Below are 17,495 nucleotides of genomic sequence, written 5' to 3'. Positions count from 1 at the left end.
CTCTATTTTTGTGCTAGTGTGGGCATGCAGTTAGGCTTATTAGAGGGTAGTGCTAAGCATTTGTTATACTAACAGAGGCAATAAATGAGACACTCAAAGAATAAATCTGAGACTAAATAAGAAACATAACACTTCTTTTTATACATACTTTGAAACAAGAATATTATGTTACAAGGTAATGAAAATGTCACTTACCCAGTGTACATCTGTTCGTGGCATCAGTCGCTGAGATTCACATGTTCTGCAATAGCTCGCCATCTGGTGTTGGGTCGGAGTGTTACAAGTTGTTTTTCTTCGAAGAAGTGTTTTCGAGTCACGGGACCGAGTGACTCCTCCTTCTGTGCTCATTGCGCATGGGCGTCGACTCCATCTTCGATTGTTTTCCCCGCAGAGGGTGAGGTAGGAGTTGTACTATAGTAATAGTGCCCGCGCAATGAAATGTGTAAGTATGTACCTATTAAAGGTTTAAGTAATATATATATACAAATGTACAAAATTGAAGGTAACTTCTGAACTGCTACAGGCTTCCGGGGAGGTGGGTGGGCACATGTGAATCTCAGCGACTGATGCCACGAACAGATGTACACTGGGTAAGTGACATTTTCAGTTCGATGGCATCTGTCGCTGTAGATACACATGTTCTGCATAGACTAGTAAGCAGTTATTTCCCCATAAGCGGTGGTTTAGCCTGTAGGAGTAGAAGTTGTCTGAAATAGAGTTCTTAATACAGCTTGACCTACTGTAGCTTGTTGTGCGGATAGCACATCTATACAGTAGTGTTTGGTGAATGTGTGAGGCGTAGACCATGTGGCTGCCTTACATATTTCATGCATTGGGATGTTTCCTAAAAAGGCCATTGAAGCACCTTTTTTCCTTGTTGAATGTGCCCTGGGAGTAATGGGCAGTTGTCTTTTTGCTTTAAGGTAGCAAATTTGGATGCATTTAACTATCCATCTGGCTATACCTTGTTTTGATATTGGGTTACCTGCATGAGGTTTTTGGAATGCAATAAATAGCTGTTTAGTCTTTCTGATGTTCTTTGTTCTGTCAATGTAGTACATTAATGCTCTTTTGACATCTAATGTATGTAGTGCTCTTTCAGCCACAGAATCTGGCTGTGGGAAAAAAACTGGTAGTTCTACCGTTTGATTTAGATGGAACGGTGAAATAACTTTTGGTAAAAATTTAGGATTAGGTCGTAGGACGACCTTATTTTTATGTATTTGTATAAAAGGTTCTTGTGTTGTGAACGCTTGAATTTCACTTACTCTTCTTAGAGATGTAATGGCGATGAGAAAGGCAACTTTCCAGGTTAGGAATTGTATTCCGCAAGAGTGCATGGGTTCGAAAGGTGGGCCCATGAGTCTTGTTAGGACCACGTTTAGGTTCCATGAAGGAACAGGTGGTGTTCTTGGTGGTATAATTCTTTTAAGACCTTCTATGAATGCTTTGATGACTGGTATCCTATACAAGGAAGTTGAATAGGTAGTCTGCAGGTATGCAGATATTGCTGCAAGGTGTATTTTAATAGAAGAGAAGGCTAGCTTTGCTTTTTGTAAATGGAGCAAGTAATTTACTATATGTTTTGGAGTTGCGTGTAGTGGTTGTATCTGATTATGATGGCAGTAACAAACAAATCTTTTCCACTTACTTGCGTAGCAGTGTCTAGTGGATGGCCTTCTGGCCTGCTTTATGACTTCCATACACTCTTGGCTAAGTTGTAAGTGTCCGAATTCTAGGATTTCAGGAGCCAGATTGCTAGATTCAGCGATGCTTGTGTTGTGTTGCGTTAACAGATCTGGTTTGTTGGGCAGTTTGATGTGGGGTACTACAGAGAGATCTAGCAGTGTTGTGTACCAGGGTTGTCTTGCCCACGTTGGTGCTATTAAAATGAGTTTGAGTTTGTTTTGACTCAATTTGTTTACTAGATAAGGAAGGAGAGGGAGAGGAGGAAAAGCGTAAGCAAATATTCCTGACCAGTTCATCCATAGGGCATTGCCTTGGGATTGCTTGTGTGGGTATCTGGACGCGAAGTTTTGGCATTTTGCGTTCTCTTTTGTTGCAAATAAGTCTATTTGAGGTGTTCCCCAGAGTGTGAAGTAGGTGTTTAGAATTTGTGGGTGGATTTCCCATTCGTGGACTTGCTGGTGATCTCGAGAGAGATTGTCTGCCAGTTGATTCTGGATCCCTGGAATAAACTGTGCTATTAGACGAATTTGATGGTGGATTGCCCACTTCCATATGTTTTGAGCTAATAAGCTTAACTGCGTTGAATGTGTTCCTCCTTGTTTGTTTAGATAATACATTGTTGTCATGTTGTCTGTTTTGACAAGGATGTATTTGTGGATTATGATTGGTTGGAAAGCTTTTAGTGCTTGAAAAACTGCTAATAATTCTAGATGATTTATATGCAGTTTTATTTGATGTATGTTCCATTGTCCTCTTATGTTGTATTGATTGAGATGTGCTCCCCACCCTGTCATGGAAGCATCTGTTGTTATTACGTACTGTGGCACTGGGTCTTGGAAAGGCCGCCCTTTGTTTAAATTTATACTGTTCCACCATAGAAGCGAGAGGTAAGTTTGGCAGTCTATTAACACCAGATCTAGAAGGTGACCCTGTGCTTGAGACCACTGTGAGGCTAGGCACTGTTGTAAGGGCCTCATGTGCAGTCTTGCGTTTGGGACAATGGCTATGCATGAGGACATCATGCCTAGGAGCTGTAGTATTGTTCTTGCTTGTATTGTCTGATTTGGAGACGTGTTGAATGACTCTGTTGAAATTGTGAATTCTTTGTGGAGTTGGCGTTGCTACTCCTTTTGTCGTGTCTATTATGGCTCCTAGATATTGCTGTACTTTGCTTGGCTGAATGTTGGATTTTGCAAAGTTGACGGTGAACCCTAGTTTGTAGAGGGTTTGTATGACTTGATTTGTGTGGTTTGAGCATTGTGTGAGCGAAGTGGTTTTGATTAGCCAGTCGTCTAGATACGGGAATACATGTATTTGCTGCCTTCTGATGTGTGCAGCGACTACTGCTAGGCATTTTGTGAATACTCTTGGAGCGGTTGTTAAACCAAAAGGCAATACTTTGAATTGGTAATGTATTCCTTTGAATACAAACCTTAGATATTTTCTGTGTGATTGATGTATTGGTATATGGAAATATGCGTCTTTGAGGTCTAGGGTTGTCATGTAGTTGTGTTTTTTGAGCAATGGTAACACTTCTTGTAGTGTGACCATGTGAAAGTGGTCTGATTTGATGAATGTGTTTACTACTCTGAGGGCTAGAATTGGTCTCAGTGTTTTGTCCTTTTTTGGTATCAAAAAGTACAGTGAATAAACTCCTGTTTTTATTTGTGTGCTTGGTACTAATTCTATTGCATTTTTTTGCAGTAGTGCTTGAACTTCTATCTCTAGAAGCTGTGAATGGTGTTTTGATAAATTTTGTGATTTTGGTGGTATGTCTGGAGGGAATTGCAGGAATTCTATGCAATAACCATGTTGGATAATTGCTAGGACCCATGTGTCTGTAGTTATTTCCTCCCATGCTTCGTAATATTGACTTATCCTTCCCCCCACTGGTGTTGTGTGGGGGGGGTGAGTGACGTGTGAGTCACTGCTTGTTGGTAGTGGTCTTGGGGCTTTGAAATCTTCCTCTATTCCTAGGGAATTGCCCTCCTCTATACTGGCCCCGAAAGCCTCCCCTGTACTGTCCCTGGTAGGTGGACGGTGCGGACTGTGAGGTACTAGCTTGTGTGGCCTGACCCCGAAACCCTCCTCTAAAAGGTGTTTTGCGGAAGGTGGTATAAGATCCTCTGCTCTGCGGGGAGTAGAGTGCGCCCATGGCCTTGGCAGTGTCAGTGTCCTTTTTGAGCTTTTCTATGGCTGTGTCGACCTCCGGACCGAACAGAAGTTTTTCGTTTACTGGCATGTTAAGTACTGCCTGCTGAATTTCTGGCTTGAATCCAGACGTTCTGAGCCATGCGTGCCTACGGATGGTAACCGACGTATTAATGGTCCTTGCGGCTGTGTCTGCTGCATCCATAGAGGAGCGTATTTGATTGTTGGAAATGTTTTGACCCTCCTCAACAACCTGTTTTGCTCTTTTTTGTAGATCTTTTGGGAGATGTTCAATGAGATACTGCATCTCATCCCAGTGGGCTCTGTCGTATCGCGCTAGCAGCGCTTGTGAGTTTGCGATGCGCCACTGGTTTGCAGCTTGGACAGCGACCCTCTTCCCGGCTGCATCAAACTTTCTGCTTTCTTTATCTGGGGGAGGTGCATCCCCAGAAGTGTGTGAATTTGCCCGTTTTCTGGCAGCCCCTACCACCACAGAGTCTGGTGGCAGTTGAGAGGTGATGAATACAGGGTCCGTAGGAGGCGCTTTATACTTTTTGTCCACTCTAGGCGTTACTGCCCTACTTTTAACTGGTTCCTTGAAGATCTCCTTTGCATGGCGTAGCATGCCTGGGAGCATAGGCAGGCTTTGGTAGGAGCTGTGGGTGGAGGAGAGGGTGTTAAATAAAAAGTCATCCTCTACTTGTTCAGAGTGTAGTTCCACATTATGGAACTGTGCTGCTCTAGCCACCACTTGTGAATAGGCTGTGCTGTCCTCAGGTGGTGATGGCCTAGTTGGGTATGTGTCTGGGCTGTTATCAGACACTGGTGCATCGTACAAGTCCCACGCGTCTTGATCTTGGTCATCGTGGCTCATGGCGGTGTGAGCTGGCGAATGTGACGGGGTGTAAGTTGGCGAAGCCGGAGTTACAGGTGGAGGCGAGGGAGGAGGTGTTACCTTCTTTGCTGTTTGTTGCTGAGGAGCCTCTAGTGCTATAAACTGAAGTGTTCTCTTTCTTTTGACAGGTGGAAGGGTACTGATCTTCCCTGTCCCCTGCTGAATAAAGATACGCTTTTGCGTGTGATCCACTTCAGTGGATTGCAGTTCCTGTTCGAATCTGTGTTTTTTCATTTGTGAAGACATAGAATGCTCTTCAGCATAGGAGCCTGAAACTGGGTCTGTTGGTGCTTTTTTCGGCTCCGAAAACCCTGTTGTTTTGTCTTTTCGGCTCCGAGGTAACCTTCCTCTTCTTTTGTGCCGAAAAATCTTGGCCCCTATGGTCTTCGGCGCCACTGTCTCGGCGTCGATCCGTGTCGACACCGAACTCTCGGTGTCGATGCTTCTCTTTAGCACTCTCTCGGTCCCGAGGAGGCTGCGTGCCGGTGTCTCGACCGGAGTCGGACGATCTCGACACTGAATGGGCCTTTTTCGGTGCCGATTGTTGGTCACCGGTAATGTGGGTTGAGCCATGGCCGGTTGGCAGTGGCGTCCCCTGGGCCTTTTTGCCTTTTTTAAGTTCTGATCTCGACGTCTTACTCACAGTTTTTGTATTGTCGAGTTCGTCGGAGTCTGAGTCCTGGATGGAAAAGGATTCCTCCTGTTCCTCTTCTGTCTCGAACTGTCGATGCTCCTTTGGCGTGGACGCCATCTGCAATCTTCTCGCTCGACGGTCGCGCAGAGTTTTTCGGGACCGGAACGCCCGACAGGCCTCACAGGATTCTTCGCTGTGCTCGGGTGACAGGCACAGGTTACAGACCGAGTGTTGGTCCGTATAAGGATATTTGTTGTGGCATTCAGGGCAGAATCGAAACGGGGTCCGTTCCATCGGCGTTGTTCTCCACGCGGTCGGGCCGACTAGGCCCCGACGGTGTGCCGAAATCTACCCCGAAGGGCACCGAAGCGCTTCGATGTTCAATGCGTCGTCGTGTGAGTTTATCTCGAACCGGATCGCAACGATACCGTCGAAAATCTTCAGTTTTCAGCTATCTTTCCGTTCCGAAACTCGGAGCGACAGGAACACGTCCGAACCCGATGGCGGAAAGAAAACAATCGAAGATGGAGTCGACGCCCATGCGCAATGAGCACAGAAGGAGGAGTCACTCGGTCCCGTGACTCGAAAACACTTCTTCGAAGAAAAACAACTTGTAACACTCCGACCCAACACCAGATGGCGAGCTATTGCAGAACATGTGTATCTACAGCGACAGATGCCATCGAACGCACATTTTCAGCATAAATACTTTTCACTTGCAAAAATGGACACAGTGCAATATTTGAGTTCTTCAATGTTAAACTATGGAAGGAAAACAAAGTCAGTAAACAGGTTCTTTACGACGACTTAAAAGGCCAATCTCACAGACTTAAAGTAAGTATTGGGCAAGGGTCAAGACTACACCAACATGTCACTCCGGGCAACACTGGGGCGGCCGGGTGCAGAGGTGTAGTACAGCGTTGGGCGCCCAATGTATTTCAATGTAGCTTGGCCTCAATGGAAATAGGCTGCAGGCTCTGGCTAGGAAGCCAGTCTGGGAAAACCAACAGGTAGTTAACAAATGTGGGGTGCTTGTGGATCTTTTTGATCTTCTTCCCCAAGGACCAAGGGCGACAGATGCAGGGGTGTCCTTTGGCATTGGGTTTCTGTGTCCAGGAGCACTATGAGTTGAGGGGTCTTGTGGTCTGAGGGTGTAGGTGTCATCGCGGAGTCCAGAAGGGGTGAAACCACAGTGGACTCAAGCTCAGGCGACTCAAGCTCAGGCGAGTTGGGTCACTTCGTTGACACTGAAGACCTACTTCAGATCGGGCCATAGGCAATGGGTGCAGTGACTGCTTTAGGTGTCGGGTTTCTCTCACAACGGAGGCTGCGGGAGAGGGGACAGGCATGCAGAGTCTGCAGTCGAATTCAGGGAGTCCAGGAGGGGTAAAACCACAGTGGTCTGGGACTCTGGGGAGTCTTGGTCACACTAGACCCACTTGGGTCAGTGAGGGCAGATTCAGTAGTGACAACAGGTGTCGGCTCCTTGCAGTTCTGGAGGCTGCAGAGTCCTTTCTTTAGAGTTGGTTGGGGAGTAGGTCTCCTGCTCACAGGAGTCTTGTGTCTTTGTCGAATGCAGGCAGTCTTCTTGGCTTTCGGGGGGCTCAGATGCAGGACGGTTAGTCTTTTGGTGCAGAGTCCACTGAAGGTTGCGGACAGGCCTGCAGGGTCGGTACCAGGTCAGTTGCTTCTTTTCACCTCTTCTGCGGCAGCAACTCTTCTGTTCAGTATTCTTGGGTTCAGGGGTGCCACCTAAATACTCAATTTAGGGGCATTCTTGGGAGTGCCAAGCAGCAGCCAATGGGTTGCACACCTTTAGGATGACTATACCCTTTTTATGACCACTTCCGTTGGGACCTGGCAATAACCCTTACCCTAGAGATCTAATTCCACCCTAAACAAGATGAAGGAATTTAAAAAAAGGTGTCCACTTCAGCTTGTCCACCTTAGGGGTGGGACTGGCATGATGTGGGTACACCTCACATAATCTAACTAATTTTCCCACCTGTCTTGCTGTCAAGAAGTGGGGTCAAGACAGGGGAGTTGGTCATCTCTGCCATTTGAAGAGACATGGTTCGCATACGAAGGCACGTAGGCCTTTGAAGCTTCCGGGCCTGGAAAGTCCATCCTTCGTGGAGGAGGTATCAAGAACGCAACCCAGTGCAGGCATTTGTCTCTGGCCTCCAAAAGAGCTGGCTCTCACCTTAGGGGGTCAGAAACGTGGCTGAACTGGTCAGGACCAGTCAATCGACAAACTAGTAGCTGCTAGGTTTTCAGGGGGGCACCTCTAACAAGCCCTCTGGGTGCATATATTGGTAAATCCAACACTGGAATTGCAGGAAAGTCACTCTTTTTGGCATGGTTATCCCCACTTTTTGTGTATCAGTGTGTGTTGACTGTTTTCATTGGGATCCTTCTAAGCAGGACTCCAGTGATTGCGTTCTCTCCTCTAAATGTGTTTGCTTTGTACCCTTTACACCCCACAATTGGCATACTGGTGTAACCCTGTAAATCCCTAGTATATGATTCTTAGGTACCTAGGGCATTGGTACACCAGGGGTCGTCCATGTGCTGCAGCATGTATTATGCCCACGCGAGCTGCGTGAAAAGGTGCATGCACCCCTTCACTGCTGGTCACTGCACCAGGTCACTGTAAATCACCCCTATGGTAGGTCCTCCTAGCCTAGGGCGCAGGTTCCTTTGTGTGTGTGTGTGTGTGGACACCCCTGCATGAGCAGATGTGCCCCTACAAGCTCCAGTCCCAATACACTGGACTTTGTAAGTGCAGGGTAGCCATTTTATTTGTGTACTGGCCACTAGCTGCGGTTCAGTTACATAATGGTAACTCCAAACCTAAGCATGTTTAGTATTAACCATCTCAGAATCATACCCCATTACTAGTGCCAGTACTGGCGGCATGATTCCATGCTCTCTGGGGGCTCCTTACAAGTCCTCCCAAGTATTACTCCTACCAGTCTTGCAGGGTTTGTGGGCAGCCCACGCTGCTGCAGCCCCTCGGGCAGGTTTCTGCCCTCCTGCTGCTTGCCCAGCTCAAGCAGGGGGAACACAAATGATTTCCTGTAGAAGAGGCGGGGGCAACACCCTCTCCCTTGGAAATAGGTTGCATGGCTGGGGAGGGGTAGCCTCCCCCATGCCACCAGCTTGCTTTGAAGAGCACATTTGGTGCCTTCCTTGCATAATTCGGTTAGCACCAGTCCAGGGACCCCCGGTTCCTGCTCTTGTGCGAAATCAAACAAAGGAAAGGGGTGTGACCACTCTTCTGTCCAGGGGTGGTGCCCAAAGCTCCTCCAGGTGGCCACTTGATTCTGCCATCTTAGAAACAAGATGTGCAGAGGCCCCTGGGAACATTTGGTTGGTCTCATAAGTGGTTATCCTGCAGAGTGACCAAGCCCCTCTCTTAGTGCCATTTAGGGACCCCCTTGCGGGAGGGTCCCCAGATTCAGCGTGCAAGACTACACTAGGACTCTTCTGCCCACCGTAACCGCTGCTGGACTTTACTGGAACCAAACAAGCCTGTAACTCCAGAGACAACCTCGCCTTGAAACATTGTTTATTTTGCTCCTTCCAGTAATTTCAACATTTCCACAGCTGTGCATCCTCCAGGGTCGACAAGACTTCAGCTGCACCAAAGAAGCAAGAAGGAATCTCCCTTGGAGTGAAGGAGTCACTCCCCTGCATCCACAGGCATGTAAGGCAACGACGTCCGGCTGCTGGGATCTGCTCTTCCCTGGAACTGTGTGGTTCCACCAACACAGGCGGTGGTTTTGAGAGGTCCTCTTGGTCCTCTCTACCCTCTGTCCAACTTGGGAGACGGTGAGCCCTTGACTCTCCTTGCAGGACAGTACCCCTGTGCACTGTGACTCTTGCAGCAACAAAGGCTTGTTGACTCCGGCTCCAAGAGATCTTCAGGCTACAAGTAGCCCTGGCCTCCAGCACTAAATCCTTGCAAGGATAGTCTCCTCTCAGCTGCTCCAGCGACAAGGGGCTCCTCTCCAGGTGTGCTGACTGGGCCTCCCTGCAACTTACAGTGCCTGCTGCCAAAGGGTTGCCTGTGGGGATTACGAGTGCTTCTGCTGGCTCTTTTGACTGTCGAGGGTCAGCCCGGACCTTGCTAGTCCTCTTTCTGGCCAGATTTGCATTTGTCAAGGCTTGTTGGAGGTCCTCTGGACCAATGACCATCTGTTGCACGGCGAGAGACATCTGCACAACTCCAAGAACCTCCCTGCAGCTCCTGGGCTCCACTGCTGATCTTCATCTTCCCTCATCGACCTGAATCTTTATCCGCAAAAGGGTGGGTAGCAACTCCTGCCCCACCTGCACACTCATGCATTGGCTGGATTCTGTCCCCTTCTCCTAAAGGCCCTCTTCTTCCAGAATCCAGTGTTGGATTCTCATTCCACTATTTTAGTATATGGTTTGGCCCCCCTATAGGGCCATAGCTATTTTCTATTTCTTGCCAATGCCTGTTGTTTTTCTATGCTAATTCCTAATACTTACTGTGTATATATAGTGTGTCCTTACCTCTAGATGGGGGACTGCCTATAAGTAATCTAGCTCAGTGTTACTGTAATAAAGTACCTTTATTTTTACAACACTGTGTGGTTCCTTTTCATGGGTGTTAAGTTGCTATGTGACTGTGTGGTATTGCAAGTGCTTTACACTCCTCATAGATAAGTCTTGGCTGCTCACCACAGCTACCACTAGAGAGTCCTGGCTTTATAGACACTGTCTCACTAATTAATAGGGTTTGCCTGAACCTGGTATAAGGTGCAAACACCATAGGTGTCCACCACACACCAGGCCAGCTTCCTACAGGCATCAGTATGGGTTCACCAGTATGAGATGTTTCATAGCAAACATCCTTATCTTCAGTGAAGCCATCATGTAGATGGGAAACTCATACTCACCAGTGTCCAGCACAAGTATTTAAAATGGCTTCCCCTGTCACGTACTATGTCTGAGAATTGACAAAGACAGCAGGGGCATATCTGCTCGTGTAGATATGCCCACATTTAATAAAATGCTCCCTGCCTTAGGTCTGTAAGGACTGCTAGTGAGGTGACTTACATATATCACATGCAGTGTTGGGGGACAAGGCACATGGGCTGTGTACCATGTCATGTTTTTACTTTTGTCTGCACCAAGACACGGAGACTGCAATCTTAGCCTGTCATGTGTTTGGTGAGGGGTCCCTTAGGGTGGCACAATTTGTGCTGCAGCCCTCTGGTACCCTCTTAAGAACCCCAGGCCCTAAGTACCAGGGGTACCATTTACTAGGAACTTACAGGGGGTGCTAAAGGTTTGGTCAATTGGGATAACGACTATGCAGTTTTTGAGGAAAGAGACCTGGCACTGGGGGCCTTGTTACCAGGAACCCAGTGCACTTCCACTTGAAATTACATCAGATACCAGGCAAAGGGTGGGGGCTCATCATTCTGTAAAGGGTGCTTGCCTACACTATTCTTCTCCCTTTTTGTAATTTTTTGATTTATATGCAATTAAAAAACGTATTTTTTTTATACAGCTCTGAATATATCATTTTAATCTGTTATCTTGTTGTCTTGTGTAGATTGTTTACAATATGCGGTATTAAGCTTCCAGATATGGCCATTTATAGATTTTCTGCACCATACCCTTTTGATGCTAAAATGCTTAATTTACTAGCTTCCCATAGTTATGGATTAAATTACCTGAAATAAAAGACTGGCTGACCAACATTGTTCAATGAATAAAGGGAGCATCCCATGCGGGAGGATAAAGTACCAAAATGGTGAAACTGCTATTAAAAAGTAGTGTAACTACTTCAGCGAGTGAATAAAAGTGCAACTCAGTTTTAGCTGCTTTCTGCTCACTTTCGCCTCTGTAGTCCTACTGCCTCTAGTCAAGCGATTGAGTATGGACTGCACTCTACTTTTCACAGAAGGTCCAATATGGTCACAAAGTGCACGTCTGAAAGTGGTAAGGCAGGTGATACCACAGTGTGAGAACACTGTTAGAGGACTGCTCAAACCAGGCCCCTTATTTATTAGTCAGTCAACCAGTAACAAATGTACTAGATTTCATGGTTATACCTGTGACTGATTACATTCTGCATTGGCAAAGAGTAGACACTGACAAGCAGAGGAGTGCCAGCTAGAGACCATGATGATGGGGATAGCAGCCTATCTCTATATACATCACAATGAAAAGCTTAACATTTTCATATGTCATAAAATCATACCAGGTGTAGGAAGTTGGCTCTGTATGTGCTATTTCAAAGTAAGGAATAGCATGCACAGAGTCCAAGGGTTCCCCTTAGAGGTAAAATAGTGGTAAAAAGAGATAATACTAATGCTCTATTTTGTGGTAGTGTGGTCGAGCAGTAGGCTTATCCAAGGAGTAGTGTTAAGCATTTGTTGTACATACACACAGACAATAAATGAGGTACACACACTCAGAGACAAATCCAGCCAATAGGTTTTGTATAGAAAAATATATTTTCTTAGTTTATTTTAAGAACCACAGGTTCAAATTTAACATGTAATATCTTGTTTGAAAGGTATTGCAGGTAAGTACATTAGGAACTTTGAATCATTTCAATTGCATGTATACTTTTCAAGTTATTCACAAATAGCTACTTTAAAAGTGGACACTTAGTGCAATTTTCACAGTTCCTGGGGGAGGTAAGTTTTTGTTAGTTTTACCAGGTAAGTAAGACACTTACAGGGTTCAGTTCTTGGTCCAAGGTAGCCCACCGTTGGGGGATCAGAGCAACCCCAAAGTTACCACACCAGCAGCTCAGGGCCGGTCAGGTGCAGAGTTCAAAGTGGTGCCCAAAACGCATAGGCTTCAATGGAGAGAAGGGGGTGCCCCGGTTCCAGTCTGCCAGCAGGTAAGTACCCGCGTCTTCGGAGGGCAGACCAGGGGGGTTTTGTAGGGCACCGGGGGGGACACAAGCCCACACAGAAATTTCACCCTCAGCGGCGCGGGGGCGGCCGGGTGCAGTGTTAGAACAAGCGTCGGGTTCGCAATGGAAGTCAATGAGAGATCAAGGGATCTCTTCAGCGCTGCAGGCAGGCAAGGGGGGGCTTCCTCGGGGAAACCTACACTTGGGCAAGGGAGAGGGACTCCTGGGGGTCACTTCTGCAGTGAAAGTCCGGTCCTTCAGGTCCTGGGGGCTGCGGGTGCAGGGTCTTTTCCAGGCGTCGGGACTTAGGTTTCAGAGAGTCGTGGTCAGGGGAAGCCTCGGGATTCCCTCTGCAGGCGGCGCTGTGGGGGCTCAGGGGGGACAGGTTTTGGTACTCACAGTCGTAGAGTAGTCCGGGGGTCCTCCCTGAGGTGTTGGTTCTCCACCAGCCGAGTCGGGGTCGCCGGGTGCAGTGTTGCAAGTCTCACGCTTCTTGCGGGGAGATTGCAGGGTTCTTTAAAGCTGCTCCTTTGGATAAAGTTGCAGTCTTTTTGGAGCAGGTCCGCTGTCCTCGGGAGTTTCTTGTCGTCGTCGAAGCAGGGCAGTCCTCAGAGGATTCAGAGGTCGCTGGTCCCTTTGGAAGGCGTCGCTGGAGCAGAGTTCTTTGGAAGGCAGGAGACAGGCCGGTGAGTTTCTGGAGCCAAGGCAGTTGTTGTCTTCTGGTCTTCCTCTGCAGGGGTTTTCAGCTAGGCAGTCCTTCTTCTTGTTGTTGCAGGAATCTAATTTTCTAGGGTTCAGGGTAGCCCTTAAATACGAAATTTAAGGGCGTGTTTAGGTCTGGGGGGTTAGTAGCCAATGGCTACTAGCCCTGAGGGTGGGTACACCCTCTTTGTGTCTCCTCCCAAGGGGAGGGGGTCACAATCCTAACCCTATTGGGGGAATCCTCCATCTGCAAGATGGAGGATTTCTAAAAGTTAGAGTCACCTCAGCTCAGGACACCTTAGGGGCTGTCCTGACTGGCCAGTGACTCCTCCTTGTTATTCTCATTATTTTCTCCGGCCTTGCCGCCAAAAGTGGGGGCCGGGGCCGGAGGGGGCGGGCAACTCCACTAGCTGGAGTGTCCTGCGGTGCTGTGACAAAGGGGTGAGCCTTTGAGGCTCACCGCCAGGTGTTACAGCTCCTGCCTGGGGGAGGTGTTAGCATCTCCACCCAGTGCAGGCTTTGTTACTGGCCTCAGAGTGACAAAGGCACTCTCCCCATGGGGCCAGCAACATGTCTCTAGTGTGGCAGGCTGCTGGAACTAGTCAGCCAACACAGACAGTCGGTTAAGTTTCAGGGGGCACCTCTAAGGTGCCCTCTGGGGTGTATTTTGCAATAAAATGTACACTGGCATCAGTGTGCATTTATTGTGCTGAGAAGTTTGATACCAAACTTCCCAGTTTTCAGTGTAGCCATTATGGTGCTGTGGAGTTCGTGTTTGACAAACTCCCAGACCATATACTCTTATGGCTACCCTGCACTTACAATGTCTAAGGTTTTGTTTAGACACTGTAGGGGTACCATGCTCACGCACTGGTACCCTCACCTATGGTATAGTGCACCCTGCCTTAGGGTTGTAAGGCCTGCTAGAGGGGTGACTGACCTATACTTGCATAGGCAGTGAGAGGCTGGCATGGCACCCTGAGGGGAGTGCCATGTCGACTTACTCGTTTTGTTCTCACTAGCACACACAAGCTGGCAAGCAGTGTGTCTGTGCTGAGTGAGAGGTCTCCAGGGTGGCATAAGACATGCTGCAGCCCTTAGAGACCTTCCTTGGCATCAGGGCCCTTGGTACTAGAAGTACCAGTTACAAGGGACTTATCTGGATGCCAGGGTCTGCCAATTGTGGATACAAAAGTACAGGTTAGGGAAAGAACACTGGTGCTGGGGCCTGGTGAGCAGGCCTCAGCACACTTTCAATTGTAAACATAGCATCAGCAAAGGCAAAAAGTCAGGGGGCAACCATGCCAAGGAGGCATTTCCTTACACCAGGTGTGACTATCTACAGGATCAGGTACACACCAGAGGAGCACTGCCTGACCAGTGTCAAATAATAAACACAGAACGAAGAGTGAAAATACTAAGGGGCAGAAAACAAAAGAAGTCAAACAGCAGAACAGAAAGTAAAGACAAGATCAGAAGGGAGCAAAAAGGGAACGTAGTAGAAGCTCTGCCAAAGAAAGCTTGATAAACATTATGATTCTGTACCTCCATTCCTCTCATCTGTGCCTGCTGGTTGATCTGATGATTGAGCTGCTGTAATTCCAGACGGAGTTGTTCCCTCTCAGACGTGGGTACTCTCTCCCTGCTGATGATTCCACAGAAAGAATGACATTAAATTCAAAAGCTCAACAACAGCTGTGCATCAAAAATAACATATGTTAGGTGGGATGATCTAATCCAAAGAGAAAGCCCAACAGCCCTATAAAGGAGTTTTTAGTCCCATGCCACCACCAAGAAAAAGCATTTAAAGAATACAACCAACAATACATCACTTCCTAAAAACAGCCACCCAATTCACACTTGCACTCTATGTCAAAACCCAAGAATCCTCTTTCCAGACAAGTCTGCTCTCTTATTCAAATTTCCTGGAAACAGAGAATCCTGAATAAAAAAAACCATACAAGCCAAATACAAAAACCTCACAGGAGCAACACCCAGCCACACAGACTTTTAATACAGTTATCCATCTCCTCATATGCCCTGGAAACAACTGACATTCCTTCACTCTTCCTGGGCAACCACACTCCTTGATCAACCGAAGTACAACATCCACTAGTCTCATAGCTCTCTCTCCTGCGCAACTGGCTTTCACTGTGAAAAAGTCACCTTTACTCATCATTCTGCCTAAGGAATAACCTTCCTACTTTCTTGACATAACATGTCTTAATGCATGAAGGACTGTAGGGGCTGAAGTCGTTCACAAGCTGCACGACTGAAGCCAAGACTAGGTCATCAGACTTAAATTACTCAGTCGGAGTCACACTGCAGAGAAAGAATGACTGTGGATGTGTCTTTGGCCATGCCACTTTGTCTGAAATTTCAGTATATGCAACATACAAAAGGGTGATAGAAGGAATACTTGAATATCAGCCACTGATGATCACTTGGATCTTGTGTCACAGTGAGTATGTATATGACCCACAACTGGGGACACCAGACACTTTGGGTATTCAGTGCAACAAACAAGAAGGGTGAAGCAGCTTAATGGGAAGGAAGGTGAAGAGGAATGTTAAAACGTGAAGATCAGTCTTGGTACCTGAGCTCACTACAACACAGACTACTGACAGAGGGAAAGCCTGTAATACAAAGTTCCCTACACTGTCAAACACTGAGAACCCAGGATGCACCCAACATCAGAGTAGACGGAAGAAAATCTCAGGTTGACGCCAGGTGGAACACAATTTCTTACAGCACTGAATACAGTAAACCACAGAGGTAAATATAGTCTTCAACATAGTAAAATTAATTTGATTGAGATGCTAACTATCTCATTTATCTGTATAAATTAAATGACTTGGATAACCCAGAGTAATAGCGGACAAGTGTTTGGAGCTCTAGTAAGTGGTACTTCATACCTCTCTGTGAAGTGTCCCTGAGAAGACATGTTTTGATGGGCATTATATGCAGGACCGGCCCATCCACTGTGAGCACTATACGGACTGTATTCTGCAAAGCAAAACAAACAAAAAAAAGAAAAACACAATGCCAAGTTTACTAGGGTACAGAGCAAGACAAAGGTCACCCATATCAAGTAAGAGCAATGACATCTAACCACATTAAGACACCCAATACTATACACGCACAGTTCAATTTAGATGACAAAACCTTTCTGGCAGGCAAAAGCATCAAAGCTTAGTAGAGCCATTTGCATTTGAGTCCAAAGCTAACCTGATACCGGGCAGGTAACACTCAACACTGCAATAGATGGACTAGAATGCAGTTTTTGAAGAGCACACCCTATGATCTCATTCAAATTTAGGGAATGCACCAAAGTTTAAATTTGCTCCCGGCCTTTGTGACACATGGTCCTGTTAACCAGCTATATTTTGACGCACCCGATATGCCCATGGATTTTGCGGGTCCTGCCTGACCCGCCATGGCCTGCATCTGACCAGGAGTCTGATATAAAGTCTTGGATGTGCGTGAGATGGCACCAAAGCGAGACACTGTGGGTCTGTCTCCGAAAGGGATGAGGTCATCGTCACTAGCTTCGGCCACTCTTCGCTGCAGTTCGAGGCGTTGGTCTCGTAGGCCCTTGGCTTCAGCATTCTAGAAAGACAGACAAATCAGTTACAAATGGGGAAGAAAGGATAACCGTTAACAAAGAACACATTAGGTTGCTTTGTCACAACTTTAAAGTTACAAGAGTAAGTGTGCACTAGACAAGTCAAACTTCAGAACAAAGAAGGTGTGTGGTGACTAGAGAGAAGAGAAAGTAACCCTCCTGTGTAGCACATGTACTCTGAGGAGCATATTTACAAGCCCTGTGTGCCGTGGTGCGTCACTTTTTCTGACGCACCTGCGGCACATATGTCTGACCCGTATTTACAAGGCCACTTAAAGCCACTTTGCGTAGCTTTTCATGGCCTTGTAGATATGGTGTAAGTCAACGCAGTGCAAGCCGCTGCGCTGCCTTACATTGGGTCAGGGAGGCGTACCATTGCTGTTGCAGTGGGTGTTCCCACGCAACACGCATAGGTTTTGACACATTCCCAGATTTTCAAGAATCTGTAAACCTGGGAAAGCATAAAAACTGAACGAATCCCCAGGGTAGGCGCAATGAGGAGAAATATGCTTATTTCGCCTCCTTGTTTCCTCTTTCTATGTGCGCTGCATTCTGTAGCACACATAGAAAGAGGAACATTTCTCCCACTATTGTTTTTGTGCAGGAATATGTCCATTCCTGCACAAACACAATCATGCCAACAACACAGACCCTTGCACCATGGTGCAAGGGTGCCTGCACCGGCCCTAGGCAGCAATTTGTGCACCAGCACAGGGAGATAGGACAGAAATGCACTGTATCTTGTAAATATGGTGTATTTCTGCCCTTTCTCTAAGGCACAGAGCAGCACAGCAGAAATACTTGCTGCGCTGACCTAAGCTAATTCCTTGTTAATATGCCCCTTAGTCTCTGGATTACTTCATGAATTGGAACATCATCAGTATTAGGACCA

General features: G+C 47.0%; 1 protein-coding gene across 6 annotated transcripts in view; it reads right to left on the bottom strand.

Annotated features, from left to right (window-relative positions):
- The window catches only part of RC3H1 (ring finger and CCCH-type domains 1), a 655,450-nt gene that overhangs the window by 90,161 nt on the left and 547,794 nt on the right, over positions 1–17,495 (bottom strand). For all 6 annotated transcript variants that reach the window (XM_069231606.1, XM_069231604.1, XM_069231602.1 and 3 more), the window contains 3 exons: positions 16,374–16,587; positions 15,894–15,984; positions 14,524–14,623 (listed from right to left, as the gene is read on the bottom strand). In XM_069231606.1, the coding sequence (XP_069087707.1) occupies positions 14,524–14,623; positions 15,894–15,984; positions 16,374–16,587 (405 nt within the window). The remainder of the gene's footprint in view (positions 1–14,523; positions 14,624–15,893; positions 15,985–16,373; positions 16,588–17,495) is intronic.

Source organism: Pleurodeles waltl, chromosome 4_2 (genome assembly GCF_031143425.1).
Source record: "Pleurodeles waltl isolate 20211129_DDA chromosome 4_2, aPleWal1.hap1.20221129, whole genome shotgun sequence".
Classification (NCBI taxonomy): domain Eukaryota; kingdom Metazoa; phylum Chordata; class Amphibia; order Caudata; family Salamandridae; genus Pleurodeles; species Pleurodeles waltl.
Note: the sequence above shows the minus strand (reverse complement) of the source record. Positions and strands in the feature narration are given on the sequence as shown.